The following is a 17,151-nucleotide window of genomic DNA, read 5'->3' as shown; positions in this document are numbered from 1 at the left end:
CGATACCGGCGCACCTGGGCACTTTCTCTCTTCTGCCCAGCCCTTCTGAGGGAGCCCCCTGGCCAGTGTCCACGCGCCAGCAGACAGAATGGAGACTTTAAAAACCACCACTGATCACTGACATCCCCTCCTTCCTGTGTCCTGCTTGCCCCTCACTTCTTCCTGGGATCACCTCCTAAATATACCTGTACCCAGGTCCTCGCCTTGACCTCAGCATTCAGGAGAACCAAACTAGGGCAGATATGCCAGGAGGGCCTTTGCTGAAAAGGTGATATTTCAGCCAAGACCTAAAGGAGGCAAGATTCTCTGCATCTCCGGGACTTTCCACTGATGTCAGCAATGGAGCTTGGCCATGAAGAAATTATTTTGTTGAGGGGGGTTTCCTTCTTTCAACTGTAACTTTCTTGACAGTTGAAAACACATGTGATATCAAATACTGAGGAGGATACATGGAAAGCACCCAATACATTCGGATCCCGTGACATGGAGGATTTAGGATTGTAGCAGACACTATCAACACCTTGGCCACCATCGCTTGGCCGTCACCACGTCAGTGCACATGGGCCAGCATCTGTGGATGTCAAAGGTCTCTTCATCTGACAGCGTAACAGTCCAGAAAGGCCAGGAAATAAACCTCCTCATCTCCCAACAGCCCTCATCCAATAGCTGGTACTAGTTAGTGTATAAAAACGTTAGCTCCCTTGCCCATCAGGCAGAAAGACCCTCAGGCACGTCCGATGCTGGCTCCCAGTTTTCCCAGCAAGTTTCCATTCCAGTCACCCACAGTGGTACCAGCCCCCAAATGCACCCTTTATGTACCTTTCCCGTTTCTCCTGGTGTTCCCTCCAGTGCCACAACCCTAATAAACGACTTCCCTTGCCTCAGGGTCTTCTTGAGGAATCCAAACTAAGAGATGAACAAACCTCCTATCTCTGAGGATGCGCACAGACACGGACACTCTGGCAGTGGGGCAGCCCCTCCAGTCCTCATGTCCAGCATCTGTACCCCACACCTGTGGTGCTGGACCATTAAGTCCCTGGCCAGTAGAGCTCAGCTTCGAGAAGCACCTTGGTGTGTCTGATGCAAAATAATCCCGCCTGTTATACAGGACTGCTGTCCGCAGCACAGGGGGGCTGGGCCAGCCTCCCCGGGCCGGGCTTTTCCTTCCCTCGGGCTCCCACCACATGGTGCACCCCCAGCGGGAGCACTGTCGTCCTCCAGCCCACAGAGTGCCCAAGGGGGGTACTCTAACCACCACTGGGCACAGAGCCTGGTCCATGAGTGGCTTCTGAAGCAGCCAATTGCATGTTCCTGGGCTGGGATCTCACAATTTGCCTGCAAAACATCCATCTATCATGCTGTTCTTCAGCCCTCATTTTATTTTTCCCAAATCAATTTGGCAAAGTCAACATGACTGATAGCTTCCTACCCAGCTAATCACTCTCCTGATTAAATAACACACCATCAATGACTGGAGAGTCCCAGGGTGGTGGTGGTTACATGCATCCATACATGTGATACGATTTCATAGACCTACACACACACACACACACACACACACACAGCAGTGCATGTAAACTGGTGCAAACTGAGAAAGCCTGCAGGTTAGCTGCCACCATCACTTCCCAGTGCTAATGTACTCTGGTCGTGTAAGATTTATCACAGGGGTTGCTGGGTGAAGGGTACATGGGAACTCCCTTCTGTGTTTGCAATTTCTTGTAAGTAGAGAATTATTTCAAAATAAAATGTTTTAAGGCGCAAAATAATTTTTTTTTAAAATAAAAATCCTCATAAAAAATAAACCACAAACTCCCAGAAGAAGACACGGTACCTCCCTCTCCCCCGATCCTTACCTGGGAACTGGGGATCAGCGCCTTCCACCAGTGCCCGCCTTTCACCAGGTCCACCTCGCACAGAGGCACCGACACCTTCCCGATGACGCAGTGGCGGGAGAACTTGTCGAAGTCCAGCACGGTGAGGAGCAGGGTCCTCCTCTGCGCCTCTAGGAAGGGGATCTCGAAGGTGTAGCGCTCCTCAAACACGGGCTTCTGGGTCTTGCGTTTGACGCCCGTCTGCTTGGAGTTCTTCTGGTCCGGCAGGAGGCAGATCTTGACGTAGGGGTTGGAGTGCGCCATGTCCTGGCGCGCGCCGTCCTGGGCGATGGGGGGCGGCAGGTCCCGCGCCTCGATCACCCGCACCGTCAGGTGGTTGTGCAGCAGGTCGTACTGGGTGCTGAAGTGCAGCATGCCCAGCTGGTACTTGGACAAGATCTCCTCGTCCGTCAGGAAGTCCACATCGTCGCTGTTGGAGTCGAGGGAGTACAGCCTCGGCTCGAACTTTCTGAAATAGTCGTCGGGGGTATAGGTCCGTCTGAGCACCGAGGGCTGGATGGGCTCCTTCCTGGCGCTGAAGACGCCAAACTCGATGGGTTTAATATCGATGAGCGGGGAGCTGGGTCGTCTGGACTCCAGACCTAAAGAGCCGCCAGGAATAACCATGAACACCACCGCGCAGGGGGCCGGACCTGGGCCCCTTCCTGAGGTGGGCAACATTTCCCAGCTTCTCACATCGTCCACGCTGCTCCCTAACCCTCCTCACCCTCTGCTCTCCACACCTGAAAGCCTCTTATTCATTCTGAGAGGCAGCATCGGCCCCATCACCATAATCGCTTACCTCAAAGTAACTATCATACTTCTTCAGCGATTCTATTTAGGAAGTCCTTGGGCTTTGCCCTCCTCCCTCCTCCCCACCCAAATCATGCCATATGGTCAAACACATACGTTATACATCAGAGGGGAAAAATTCAGTGGCCTGCGAGCCAAATTCAACCCATAGATACATTTTTTTTGGCCTTAAAACTAAGAAAGTTTCATCTGAAAACCCAGGTTGCCAGTTTCTCTTTTAGAAAATCAGGCAATACTGGGCCCACCATCCCCCATGGCTACAGCTGAGTAGCAGCTACTCTTTCAACAGGGCATTAGCTTCCCAATTGGCCACAGTCCCCACTCTGCCCTAGTACCTCTCAAGGCTGAGAATCGGCTCCCATTTGTCATTGCATCAGGGTGATATTTATCTCTATCCAACCCTCTTTACTCAGTTACTGACACAACCCACCTGGACCCTGGAGTCACTAGAATTTGCAAGCTCTGCAGTATAACATGGTGACACTTGCCTTTGGGGTCTGAAATGATATATGCTGACAATGACAATCAATTGAGCCAATTCAAGGAAAAGTGATCAGCAAAACCAAAAATCAGTCAAAACGATCACTGCGATGCCCTTCCGTCACGTTGTCATTATCGCTCCGTCATCCTGTCTCCTGACTGTCATCCCACTCTACCCCTCCCCAGGAACAATCGTGTCCTTCACATCTTTCCTTGGGGCTGCTGCGGAGTGTCTGGGAAAGCCAGCTCCCCTCCTCTGTCCTGGGACCCCGCTGGTGGGATTAGTTCATGGACTCTGAAGGGAGGTGAGCAGCACAAGACTGCCCGAGCCAGGACACCCTGCCACGGCAGAGATGCTTACTTGAAATCCTCCGGGTCAGGCTGTACGTAGACTTCAACGTGTCTGAGGATGAGCATCTTCGATCTGGGGAGTTGGCACGTGGGGTCAGCGGAACGTCATTGGCCGTGTGGACAGAGTCCCCGTCCTTGTCACTGCTCCTGCTGGCCATCCTGTGGGAGGGAAGAGGTCGCGATGGTTGTCAAAGAATCCCCAGGGACGGGCATCTCTGCCCTTGGAGAACAGACCATGAGGAAACCGCTCTCATGCCGTTTATGCAGCTTGGGATCATGCAAATTTGAAATAGTGTTGTAGCCCCAAACTCTCAATAACATCTTGCTTTTTGCACAAAATGTGAAATGATATGGATGAATATTTCCCAATTTAGAACAATCAGTCAAAGCTGGGGCCGGAGGGAGAGATGTGGGAACTTACTCAGGATGTGGCCGTGGAGGCGGGGCGCCACTTTGACTAGTCAAGAGACCTGTCAATCTTCAGTCCGGAAGGAACCATGTGGCTGTTCATGTGCATCCCAACTTTTGCAAGTGGCTCTTGGTGAGAAATGCTCTGCTATCCCAACAGCCACTCTGTCTACAGTTTAACATCTTTTAAAAATGTCCATAACAATGTCACTCAAGGGTTCTTTGAGAGGCAGGGCTATAGCTACAAAGCGGCCCTGAGAATCAATGATTGAAGAACAATAGTTTGATGTTAAGAAACAGCTATGAATTAGCAGCAGGCACGATTCAATGTGCTCCCCATGAAAAGATGAAAAGCCTTGGGTCGGAGGGTGGAGAAACATAGAGTAGTAATTAAAGAGCAGGACCTCTCGGCTTGAACCCTGGCTGGGTGACTTTGGGCGAGTCCCTTCCTCTCTCTGTGTCTCCATCTCCCTCTCTGTAAAATGAGAATAACGGTGCCCGCCTGGCATGGCTGCTGTGAACACTGAATGCGTTCACACATATAAAATGTTTAGAACAGTGCTTGGCATGCTGTGGGTAGGTGCGCAATACATTTCAGCTAGCATTACTGGTGTCTTTAAGATTCCCCCAATATTCATAAGGCTGCTAGATCAGGATGCTGCGGGGAGGAAAATGGAGGGGACAAAAGCTGGCAAAGTGGCCGTGAGATGGATGCTGCTAATAACACGCCCCAAGCTCTCAGCTGTGGATTGATATGTTCTAAGCCTGCATCCCCCAGCTTGACATTTAAGCCTGCAGGGAAACTAGTCCTGAAAAATGCAAGTTTCGAATTCTCCAAGGTCTTCCGACGCATCCTGTGCATGAAATGAGATGGATCTGATGTTCTTCCAAAGTGATATAAGGGTCACGGTGAGGACAAGACCGGGGCTGTGATAAGGCCGGGAAACGCACAGTCCTCACCTGCCCCCAGCTCCTGGTCTCTAGGAGAACATAGCAGATGAAATGTGGGGGGTGGGAAGTAGGGGAGGTCACAGAGATGGGATCACACTGTGCCAATCGTTCTTGCTCTCCCTTAAATGAAAGCTGTAGCATCTTCCACGGAAGGAGTCACTGGGGCACCTCCACCTGCACAGCCTGTCCCCCCACTGTCATACCTCTGTGGCGGTCACCTCCACCTGTGAAGTCCCATCCAGCCTTCCAGGACCAGCTTAAACGCCATCAGCCCCCAGGGCCTTGGCTGAGTCCTCTGACACAGTACCAGTGTAGGCCTGAGCCACCCCGCCTCCTCTGCCACCACCAGGCCTCCCTGCCTTCCTCCCACACACAGCGCCGAATGCTCTTCCGGTCCCCATCGCCTGTTTGGTTCCTGTCATCATTCCGGTCTCAGCTCCAATAGCATCTCCTCAGAGAGGCCCCACCCTGTCCCTGTCACCCCCCCCCCCCCCCCTCCACCCTTATCCCTGCACCTGCTTGTCTCTCTTTGACATTGTACATCACTTACCTTCAGTTGTGGCTTGCTTGCTTCTCTTCTGCATCTCCCACCAAGCTTCAGCTCCACATGGGCAGCGACAGTATCCGTCTTATCTGTCACCACTGCCAACCTTGCCTTACTACCTGGCGCACCTGGGGTGTTCCACGTTCATTTTCTCAGTGAGTGAATGAATACACCCTTCCTGTGGTTCTTATCCCATTTATCTTGTGTTGCAATGATCTGAGTGCATGTCTTGTCAACCCTCCTATAACAGGATACACTTCTTAGTGGTGAGACATGTACCTACTATGATCAAAGGTACCCGGTGCTGAGTGCCCACTATGTGCTGGGCACTGGGCTAAATGTTCTGTATGAACCATCTCATTTCACCCTGGAAACAACCTGGGAGTTAGTTGTTATTAATAACTGTGCCCCTTTTACAGGTGAGGAAATATAAGCTCCAGGGTAGGGTGGGGAGAGGGATGGATAATTAATTGGCACCACTGTTAAATGGTAGAACCCCAAGTGAGTCAAGCAATGCCAGGCTCCGGATCACAGTGCCACACGTCTGAGCTGGGCATCCCCTGCAAGGCCTGTGGAGCTTTGTACACAGTGGCTACTCAGCACATGCTAGCTGTAGAAACAAATAACCTGACTTTAACTCGCTCTTCAATGAGGGTCTTTCTGGCACTGCCCCCAAGGAGCCAGCTGGACGGTACAGTTTCCCTGACCCTCACTAGGCCAGCCCAGCCAAGGAAAGCTGGGGGCCCCCATGACAGAAGCACATGTGACAACTAATGATGTGTCCCCCACACAAAGAGCCAGCTCATCTGCCAGCCCTGTGGTTCTGGGCTCAAATATCACAGCAGGAACAGCACTGCAAAGCCTGTGCACTTGACATTTCTACTCCCTGCCTGTTTGATAACATGCAACTGCCCACTTGGTAAATAAAGCTGGGGAAAGCACAAGCTGTAAACTCGCTCTCTGAATGACTGAACCCGCTTCCCCTTTCCAGATTTCTCTTAACATTTTGCACTGTGCTGAGTGCCAAAAATGCACTCAGCGATGCCCAGGACTCCAGGAAGACCTGGCTCACCCTGGGAAGCATGGAGGTCATGTACTGTGTCCAGGCTGCAGACTGCACGACTCTAGGTGGTGCCATTCATAATAACCACCAGTGAACGGCGCCTCCAGAAGTTGCGTGGTGTGTTGGCTCTGCTGGGAAGTTCCCAGCCCACTTCTCTGCTTGTGGCAAAACCAAAAGAACTGTCTTCCTAGAGGGTCCTACCCCTGCCCCTGAAGGAATCCTCTGCATGCCCAAAGGGTCAGTAGCCTGGTCAAAGCGCAACTGTCATCCAACTCAGTGGCTGGGAATCTGGAACACTCCATCCAGATATCTGGGGGCAAAGAGATTGGGATTTTCAATGTCTATCAGGTTCCCTACTGGTTCAAAAGAAAATCCAAATTCCTTAATCTGGCATTCAAGACCCTGCACGATCAGAGTTTGCAGGCTCATTTTCTACGATCCTCACAACTCTTCCAAGACGTGTCCATGTGTCATGTTTGCCTGCCGTGGATCCAGTCACAGTATCCAAACTGTCAAGTACAGTGATGGCGAACCTATGACACGCGTGTCAGAGGTGACACGCGAACTCATCTTTTTGGTTGATTTTTCTTTGTTAAATGGCATTTAAATATATAAAATAAATATCAAAAATATAAGTCTTTGTTTTACTATGGTTGCAAATATCAAAAAATTTCTATATGTGACACGGCACCAGAGTTAAGTTAGGGTTTTTCAAAATGCTGACACGCCGAGCTCAAAAGGTTCGCCATCACTGGTCTAGTACAAAGGTCAGCGAACCACAGGGCCAAATCCACAGCCTGATTTTGTAAATGAAGTGTTACTGGAACACAGCCACGTCATTCATTAATGTATTGACTACGGTTGCTTCCGCACAGCAATGACAGAATTGACTAGAACAGGGGTGGGCAAACTTTTTGACTCGAGGGCCACAATGGGTTCTTAAACTGGACCGGAGGGCCTGAACAAAAGCATGGATGGAGTGTTTGTGTGAACTAATATAAATTCAAAGTAAACATCATTACATAAAAGGGTACGGTCTTTTTTTTTTTTTTTTTAGTTTTATTCATTTCAAACGGGCCAGATCTGGCCCGCGGGCCGTAGTTTGCCCACGGCTGGACTAGAATAAGCCCATGAGGCTGAAATATTTACTATCGGGCCCTTTACAGGGAAAGTGTGCCAACCCTGTTCTACTAGCTTAGTTCAAGTGTTTCCAGGGGGAACGAGCCTGCCCCTGGGTCCAGGATGGTCAGGCAACCCGGGGATGAATGATCCTAGCACCGTCTCCGCCAAGCAAAAGTGATTGGGCACATTTACACCAAACCAGGGCAAAGAGAGCGCTCCCTGGTGTTTTTGCTGCTGTTAAGAATGGGGCAGAGAAGAAGCAAGCTTAAGGATGAGGCCAATACAAAGGACACAACGACAGAGAGCGTACACGCATGCACTCCCAGACAGTATTTAAGCCTCTGGATCCAGCTATGCCTGGATGAAGCCATTCCCCCTGGATTTTTCCATTGGAAAGTCTATGCAGGACTGTCATATGGGTGTGCAGGGTGTGAATGCATAACTCTAGAGGGGGGCCTGGACTTAAGTACTCGCCTTATCTCCTATACGAGTTGTTTTTGTTTTAATTCTCACCCAAGGATATGTTTTTTATTGATTTTCGAGAGACAGGAAAGGAGATAGAAACATCAATTGGTTGTCTCCCATACTCACACCAACAGGGGATCGAACCCCAAACCTAGGTATGTGCCCTCACTGAGAATTGAACCCACAACCTTTCAGTGAACAGCACAACGCTCCACCAACTAAGCCACCCAACTGGGGCCCCTATACTAGACTTTAAATCCCCTGAGTACAGCAATAGGACTCTATTGAGTGCCTGTAGGGTGTACTCAAGAAATAACTACCAAAGAAACTGAGATTACATTTTTTTTTTTTTTAGATTTTTAAAGAGGAAAGGAGAGGGATAGAGAGATAGAAACATCGATAAAAGATAAACATCGATCGGCTGCCTCCTGCACACCGAGGCATGTGCCTGACCAGGAGGAACAGAACCAGCGACCTATTGGTTCATGGGTCGATACTCAACCACTGAGCCACCGGCCGGGCTCAGTTGGATGACTGATGCTTTCAGGATTCAATTTCTGCCTGTACGTTAGTCAGTTGGTCAACAACTATTTTTTGGAGTCAGACAGAGAGAAACCCTGCCCTCACAGAGCTGGCATTCTTTAAAGAAAAGACACCAGATGGGCTAAGCCAACCTCTGTCACACAGGGCACTGGAAAATGGGACTGAGCTCTTGATTAATGAGTCGATTTCACCAAACAATCAACTCTACACACATTTGCGGGATTCAGGTCACTACCTATGAATAATGGAGGAGTGCCTTACCATCGCCTCTAAATCCGTTTAAAGAATCCCTATCAATATAATGATGAAATGAATACTCACTACTGTGATAAGCATGGTATGTGCATATCTCATTACTCTGAATAACAGCCATATAAAGTAAGTCATATTACTATTCCCGCTTCACAGATGAGGAAACTGAGACAAAAACAGGGTAAAAAGACTCTCATCTAGGTGTCAAGCGTTCTTAAGTCCTTTTGCATACACTAATTCATGCAATCACCACAACAGCCCTATGAAATAAATACTATTATTTTTATTATCCCCATTTTACAGATGGGAAAATCAAGGCAGAGAGAGAGATTAAGCAACTTGCTCAAGGTCACAGAACTAGGAAAAAGTAGAAAAAACAGGATATCAGCTCACAGAACCTGACACAGAACCACTTTGTTATGGAAATATGCAATACTTGCCTCTAAAAACAGAAAATGAGAGGAAGAACTGAAGCATGACCCGCCCCGCACCCCCACCCTCTCCCCAGTATGGAGGGAAAGATGGGGCACCAGAAGCTTCTGGAACTTTAGCCCAAGGATTTAACTGAGACGGCACTGGGTCCCCACGGAGGCTCCAGCTGTGGGCACGTGCACTGTCTCTCCTCTCGGGGCCTCCCCCTCCGTATCATAAGAAGTGGTACTCGACGATTCCCAGACCCTCTAGACTCAACCCAGACTCTCTGGCCACGTTCCTCTCCCAGCCACAGAGAGATGGGCCAGACACGTGGCTCAAAAGCTTCAAAACTGCGTTCCCAAAATATCTGAGGGACTGGCAGATGGAGATGTTGTATGCAGGCGCGGGAGGAGAACGAATTGGAAATAAAATGAAAGACGCCAGGGAGAACATAAACAGCGTTGGAGGACAGGATGAAGCCCGGAGGTGCTTTTCGGCTTCCCTATTTCTGAAGCTCTTGGTCAGATCAGCTAAGATACACTTGCTTGTTCATTCCATCTACCCAGCCAGGCAACAAACATTTATAAGCATCTACCATGTGCCAAGCACCGGGTCAGCTGCCAGGCCAGTTGCCAGGGACTGACTTGGGTGGACACCTTTAGAATCGACAGCCCTTGAAGACTATAGATGCTCACAGATCTCTTTTTCCGCTTGGAATGACACCCAACGTGATGAAAAGTGCCCACGTGTTTAGCATTACACAGTTCACATCTCAGAAGATGTGAAACTAGCTGAACAGAAGTCCCACCACCAGCTGGTCTCACCAGCTTGCCAAAAAAAAAAATAAATGAGAGGCTCAGAGCATGTCCCATCAGTGGCAAAGAGGTCAATGGGCACCCGGCCTTCCCTGCTTTCATACCTCAAATCCTCCTTGCCCAGGCCCCACCCCCTCTCAGAAACAGAGAATAAAAAAAGGTCTTGAGATTGCTTCAAGGGAGTTGAGAGCAGTGTTACTTACAGCCAGGGAGGAGTCTGGGCAGGAAAAGGTCCCAGGATTTCAACTTCATCCTCACTCGACTGGCAACAGCTGGACTCGTAACACTTCTGACAGCAGTGCCGGCAGGTCCATCTGCACAGCAGCAGATCAGAGATTCTAGAAAGAAAACCCTGAGGCCATTGGGGGTGGTGGGCGGGGAGGGGGACGAGAGGAGACGCAGGAAGGGTGGAGAGGGGGAAAAGGAAAAACACCCGAATTACAAGCAGCCCATCCCTGGTGAGACATAACGACATGCAGGAGGTCTGTCAACACTTGGAACAAAATGTTTTCCATTTCTGTTTACCAATTGCAGGCACAAAGATGGCAAACACCAACTCGCCGGAGCCATTAATAGCCAGCGAGACATTTGCAGGTAGTTTCTTTTGTAGTTTATGGGAACGTCTTTCTTGACATGTGGGCGGCATACCCACCGTGGTGAGGGTTACACAATATGTTCCGAAACACAATGAATATTAGTCTGTCTTTTTTAGAGCAAAGCAAAAATAGTCTTTTTCAAAAAGATAATCTCAGTGACATGAAAGCAAACAGAGATAATCAAATGGAATAAGTAGGGGGTGGGGAGGGAAACCTATCTTGTCATCTAGTGCCTTTTCCCCGGGATCTCCCTGCCATAGAAAGGCATGGAAACAGTGCCCTTATCAACATCCGGTGACTGTTTAATATTCAATATTCCCCACAGCCTCACACAAGACTCCAAAATGAAAAGCAAGCATTTCTTGATTAGAAGCCAGACCAAACGAGTCATTGAATTAACCCACCTCGTTTAAAGGTTCCAACTGCCCTTTTAGAGATCCAAGATGAAGCCACGGGGTGGAGGGGGGGGGGGGGCGACAAAAAGAGAGAGACAAGACCAGTTTAGCAATATTCCAGCAACTCAGGAAAGAAAAAGAAAAAGCCCTGGATCTTTCCACTTACCATCCTGGGGAGGGAGCTGACTTCCTAACTAGGTGTTGCTATCTTCAGGGCTGCGGGTAGCCTCCTGGCTAGCCAACACCGAATAAATGGGAAACTTTAGCATTTCGGTTTGATGTGCACCGTATGCTGTTATGAATCAGTGCGGGTGGATAGATAGTCATGCTAGCCAATGCAGCCACACTTCAGAAGAGCAAACCTTCCTATACAGAAATAACCATGAAGCCAACCCCAAAAGACATGATTTGCTATCATGCAGGCAGGCACCGAGTGGATGTGACTTGGCTCCCCAACCCTCCTGGAGGCCCTACCTTCCAATTCTGCGCCAATGGAGATGGTGGGAAGCTTCATAAGACCACCCACAAGTAGAGGGAGCCAAAAAGGAAGCCATAATCTGGTCCTTGGAGGAGGGATGGGCTGTCCCCCTTCTTTGCCGCGCCCCCGCCACATCCCATCTTCTTCTCACAGGTTCTTAAGTCACAGGCTCCCTCCCCTCTTCCAGGGAAGAGTCTTGATGACTTTCCAAAGGGGCCAAGTAAACCAGGTATGTTAGGAGGAGTTCCACATCCTAGCCTGGGACATGTCTCAGAGATGAACTGAGGCAGGACTCGAACTCAGAACTTTGAACCAAGAGGGAGAAAGTTATTTTTTTTTCAATTCTCTTGCAAGGAGGAGAAAGACTCAATAACATCTTTCTAATCTTCCCCACCCCTTCCTTTTTAAACAGAGAGAAGGCTCCCAGCTCAGAGCCTTGCAGGGAGCCCTTTCTAGCTAGAATCTAAGACTGTGGCATTATTCTAATTGTGGTTCTTTTATCCAATTGCCTTTTGCTTATATCAAGTCATCCTGGTTTTCTATTATGGTTTTGACATAAAGTTTCCCTTCATATGAGTTTTTAAACTAATAAAAGCGTGAATCCATTTATAGAAAAAATATTAAGTAAATAACAGTACAGGTGGTACATAGCTCGTGAAAAATTCAAAATCCTTGAAGTGGTAAGGATATGGCTGCAGCTTAGAAAACAAAGTCTCGGGCACTAATCACAAACTCTCCCAAAAGCAAAACTCAAACCAGAACAAGACCTGCTGGGTGGGCGCCGGGAATTGGGGGGCGGGAGGGGGTTACACGCAAAGAGCTGAGTAGAGATAGTGCTAGTCCTGGCCTCACCACTAGCCAATCAATCATGTCTTGGGCAAGTGAAGGGGCCACTCTGAGCCTCAGTTACCTCTTTCCTCTATGGAAAGACTAACCCAGGACACTGTGAAAACGCTTGCGTGTTGCCCAGCTGCAAAATATCTGCCCCCTCTCTGTGGTTCGTGAGAACAGGATGGTTTCTCAAAACCAGTTGGAACCAACCAGGCACCAGGGACTATCTTGGTGAGCAAAGCAGCAAAAAGCTATGTCCTCGTCGGGCATACAAGAGCAAGTGCTTTAAAAAGCTTCCAACAAAGTACAAGGATAAAGGGATGCTTTTTCACAATCCATGCCCATTATCTTCATTTAGGGAAGCCTTCCCTCAGTATGTGGTGATCGGAAAGCCGTTTATAAAACCGTGATGAGCAGAGATAAGGCCACCTCAGGGTCCCTGCTAAGAAACAACCAGCCAGCCTTCTCAAGACCCAGGTGCAAGGTAAGTGTCAGAGAGCAAAGAAAAACCAAGGAAGATGAAGGAAGAGGAAAGGGAAGATGCTCTGATGCTATTAGCAAGCTTTGTGAGCCTTTCCTCGCCCTGGTCCTCCTAGGTTCACGTGTTTGATCCAATGGAGGAGAACTGATTCAAGCCAGAAAGAAACAGGATGAAAGCAAACGCAGGCATTCTATAACAGGGCTGAGAAATCCAGCCCGCAGCCGGCCTATTTCTGTGCGGCACTTCAGCTAAGAACAGTTTGTACACTTTTAAATGTTTGGGGGAAAAAGTCAGAAGGAGATTAATACTCCTTGACTCATGCAAAATATATGAAATTCGAATTTCAGTGTTCACAAATAAAGTTTTATTGGAACAGAGCCACGCCCATTCATTGACTATTGTCTATGGCTGTTCAGCACCACAGTCAGAGCAGAATAGTTGAGACACAGACCTTGCAGCCTTCGAAGAAACAAATATGGACTACCTGGCCCTTGACAGAAAAAGTTCCACAACTTGTTCTAGAAGTGAAGGCAGCATCACCAGGCCACCCTCACACTGGACGCCTAAGAAAACCTCCCTGAGCCCCACGTTTAGATCTCACCAGGACCCCTAAGCAGCTGTGTCGCCTTGGTGCTGAAGGTGGGCAATACCGCACAAGCCTGTTCAGATGTTCATGTCTCACTAGATTTGCATTCTGAGAGGCAGGGACCATGCTGTTTTCACAGCTGTGCCCCCAGGGCACACACATAATAGGTGGTCACCCACCTGTTTGTTGAGTGACTATTGAATAGTCCTCCTAACAACATCTAGCACACAGTGGGTGTGGACGTGACCTACAATGAACTTGAAGCGATGACCTAGGGATTTCATGAAAGGGGAGCCAATGGATCGAACCTAAACCAGGAGAGAGATGAGGAGGCCAGCCAGGTGAGAGAGCAGAGTGTCTGGCCGAATGAGAAGTCTGAGGACAAATGGAGGGGATGTGTGAGCCAGAGGGAAACTCTGGGACCACCAGCCCCCCAACTGTGGCCGAGGAGATGGGAAGTGAGCCCAGATGCACCCTGGATGTAGGAGCCTGTAGGCTTCTCTGCCCGGCTCAGAGGAGCCAGTCCCAGAAGCAAGCAAAGGGTCTGACTGCATGACCTTGGCGCTGACCTGTCACCGCTTCCAGCCTTGTATTCAGGAGAAAGGTCTCTTAGTCAAGCAGCTCTCCCCCACTTTTCATCCCCCTCCAAAAAATCACGGTTGGAAATGATTTCCGCCGAGGATTCTTAGGGGAGTTTCCCCCAAATGATGGGGGTCCACAACTCCCAACCCCCAGACAATGGCCTTAGGCCCTAAGCAATCGGCTGCCCCACCAGCACCAGCACCAGCACGCCCCTGGTGTGTCCCCCACCCCTAGCACCCAGTGCCCGGGAGAGACAACGTCCTTGTCCCTCCTGGCCAGAACAGCTGCCTCAGGCTCACTCCGCCTGCCAATTAGCCCGGCCGTCACCAAGGCAACCGCAGCTGGCGGGCCGGGTGGCTGGGACGCCCCGGGCCGCTCGCCTCGGCCCCTCCCTGGGGTGGGGTGCCAAGGGAGGGGAATGGGGGAGTGGAAAGAAAAGTCTGTCTCACGCCCCCCCACCCCCCCACCCCCGCTTCCTTCCCCAGGAGGTGAAGGCGCCCGTGCAGAGTCCGCAAGGGGCCCTGCATGAGGGGGTGTGGGGGTACCCAGCCTCTTCTCCTGGGGCGCACAGGTTGCTGCGCTCGGGCACCCTTTTTCCCCCAGGCAAGTTTGCGGGAGCGCAGCCGCGAGCCCTCTCTTACGCGCGCTCACGGTCGAAGGGGCACGGCCTCCCCACCCACCCCGCGGACCTGGCCCCCAGCCCCAGCCCTACCTGGATGTACGCCATTTTCGCCCGCGCGACTCACTCCGGCCCGGGCATGGCGCCGCCACGGCCACTTTGCCCTCGCCGAGGGGAGAGGGGGGGAGAAAGCAAAGGGGGAAAGAAAGAAAAGGCGGCCGGGTGGCCCCAGACGTGACTGGCGTGGCTGATGAGCGGCGCCCGCCCCTCCGCCGGCCGCCGGGTCCTTGCCTTTCCCTGCGTTTCGGCTCCCGGAGTCGGGGCCGCCTGCAGGTTGGGAGAGCTGAGGTGCCCAGGGCCCCCGCCTCGGCCTCCCTCGCTGTCCCGCGCTCCCCCCGAGGCGCTCCCAGGCTGGAATGAGGCCAGGGCGCCTGAGGAGGGAGCCGGGGGCAGCCGGGGACTGCAGCGACCCCGGCGCGGGAGGGGCGGAGACGCCGGGCCGGTGCGCGCGGGAGGCGGGGGAGGGAATGGGGATTGGGAAGCGGGTGGGAGAGGGCGGGCAGGGTCAGCCATCGGTCGGCGCCGGGGCTGGCACCTACCGAGAGCAGAGCCCCCGGGGTGGCAGAGGGCACAGTCCAGCCATGGAGTCTGTGGCTGGGAGGCTCCTGCCCAACCCAGCCCTCTCCCAGACCAGCTCGGGAAAACTTTATTCCCACCCCACCCGACGCGCCTAGAACTGTTGCCGTGAGGAATGCAGAGGCAAGTGAATGAGAGTCTCACGTTAAGATGGGGCGTAGGCTCCCCAAGGGAGATGCGGCGGAGGACGCAGGGGGCTCGGGGAGAGAGCGGAGCACCCCTGTCCCCTAACCTGGCCGACAAGCGCCCTCCGCGCAACAGGTTTGGCGCGGGGCGGCCCGGCAGCGCCACCCAGCGTCGTGCCCAGAGTCGTGAGCGCCTCTGCCCGCTGGAAGCTCCGCGCCACCGGTCGTGCGCCCCAGGGCGTGTCCACCCGCAGCTTCCCCACGTGGTTGGGGCGCCCTGGGCCTGGAAGCCGCCTCCGAGCCGGTCCTCCCACCCCAAGGCCACAGAGCTGGGGCTGGCTCTCCACTGGGGGATCTGAGGTGGAACATTGCCCTCCGCCGCTCTCTTTTTAAATGGCCAGCCGTCTCCAGTTGCCAGGCACCAGTTCATCAGCCTTTTAACCTCCCAGCACCTCTGCTTTTTCATGGTAAAAATGGCATAACATCTCTAACCTGCCTATCCTCCAGGAATGTTTTGTGGGAATAAATAAGAAAATAAATGTGGAGGTGATTGAAAGATGTGCTACACATGTTTATATATTTTGTGTTAAAATCTAGCATACATGCACATTTTGAGTGTGATACACTGTTTCATTTGGAGCACCTGCCATGTAACACATGCTGAACGTGTATAATTCGGCAGGCACTGTACTCAACACGTCACAAGCATTATTTCATTTCATCCTATACAGCTAGCACAGTCCCTAACCAGAAGACACTCATTCAGTGTTTTTGTTGTTGCTGTTGACTTGATTCCTCTCAATTTTATGAGGGAGGGGCTGCAATTATCCCCAATTTACAGATGAGGAAACTGAGGTGCAGAGAGGGAAAGCCACTCTACCCAGCATAACAGCTGGCCCCTCTGGCATTTGAACCCACAGGGTCCAAACACCTAACCAGTGTATGGTATTTATCCACAGTGTTCTTCAGCACTGGTGGGAAGGGGTGATTTGACTATGGGAAGTGGGCCTCACACAGGAGGGGTGCCTTCTGGGATGGGTGCTCCTCCAGGGGACTGGCCAGAGGTGGAGGACTTTGCCAGGTGTTCCCATGAAGATAGCTAACGTCTTGGAGACTGTGTGTCTGAAAGACTGTTTTAAACCTTTTACAAAAATTCTATCTTTTAATTCTCTGATAACCATGAGGTGGGTATTAATACTGTCCCACTCCTTAGATGAGAAAAAAGGTATAAAGAAGTGAAGTAACTTGCCCAGAGGGTATGCAGCATCCAGGAGTTGGGGTTCAAAGACAGCCTAAGCCGGAACCTTCCCCTAACCACTGCACCTGGCTGCCTCACAGTGCAGATTCTTGGAGGAAAGGTGGGGGATGATACCTTTAGGGTTAGTTTGGGATCTTAGTCCCTAATGACTTAAAACTGTCTGAGAAGCACCCCTCTACCAATGGGGAGGTTTTTGGGGTGTTTCTTTTAAATCATTAATTTCTTTATTGGTTAAGGTATTACAAATGTGTCCTCATCCCCCCATTAAACCCCCTCCCCTCCAACTCATGCTCTCATCCCCCTGGTGTCTGTGTCCATTGGTTTGGCTTATATGCATGCATACAAGTCCTTTGGTTGATCTCCTCCCCTTACCCCCAACTTCCCCTACTTTCCCTCTGGGGATTGACAGTCTGATCGCTGTTTCTCTGTCTCTGGATCTGTCCCTGTTCATCAGTCTATGTTGCTCTCTATA

The 17,151-nt window shown here is 51.0% G+C and overlaps 2 protein-coding genes across 6 annotated transcripts in view; both read right to left on the bottom strand.

Moving 5' to 3' along the window:
- SYT17 (synaptotagmin 17) overlaps nt 1-15,001 on the bottom strand; it is a 75,494-nt gene extending 60,493 nt beyond the window's left edge. Inside the window, exons 1-5 of one of the 4 annotated variants that reach the window (XM_070412897.1) lie at nt 14,754-15,001; nt 11,093-11,110; nt 10,296-10,444; nt 3,526-3,674; nt 1,854-2,473 (exon numbers count right to left, since the gene is read on the bottom strand). In XM_070412897.1, the coding sequence (XP_070268998.1) occupies nt 1,854-2,473; nt 3,526-3,674; nt 10,296-10,444; nt 11,093-11,110; nt 14,754-14,768 (951 nt within the window). In that variant the 5' untranslated portion in view covers nt 14,769-15,001. Of the gene's footprint in view, nt 1-1,853; nt 2,474-3,525; nt 3,675-5,424; nt 6,037-10,295; nt 10,445-11,092; nt 11,111-11,249; nt 11,450-14,753 lie in introns of those variants that run through there. The other 3 variants (XM_070412898.1, XM_070412899.1, XM_070412900.1) reach the window with 3 other exon arrangements.
- COQ7 (coenzyme Q7, hydroxylase) overlaps nt 10,364-17,151 on the bottom strand; it is a 90,723-nt gene continuing 83,935 nt past the window's right edge. Inside the window, exons 7-8 of one of the 2 annotated variants that reach the window (XM_070412904.1) lie at nt 11,093-11,115; nt 10,364-10,406 (exon numbers count right to left, since the gene is read on the bottom strand). The gene's annotated coding sequence lies outside the window, so the exon portion shown is untranslated. Of the gene's footprint in view, nt 10,407-11,028; nt 11,116-17,151 lie in introns of those variants that run through there. The other variant, XM_070412905.1, reaches the window with a different exon arrangement.

Source organism: Myotis yumanensis, unplaced genomic scaffold (assembly GCF_028538775.1).
Source record: "Myotis yumanensis isolate MYYU_CA2020_CCGP unplaced genomic scaffold, mMyoYum1.0.hap1 SCAF_4, whole genome shotgun sequence".
Classification (NCBI taxonomy): Eukaryota; Metazoa; Chordata; class Mammalia; order Chiroptera; family Vespertilionidae; genus Myotis; species Myotis yumanensis.
Note: the sequence above shows the minus strand (reverse complement) of the source record. Positions and strands in the feature narration are given on the sequence as shown.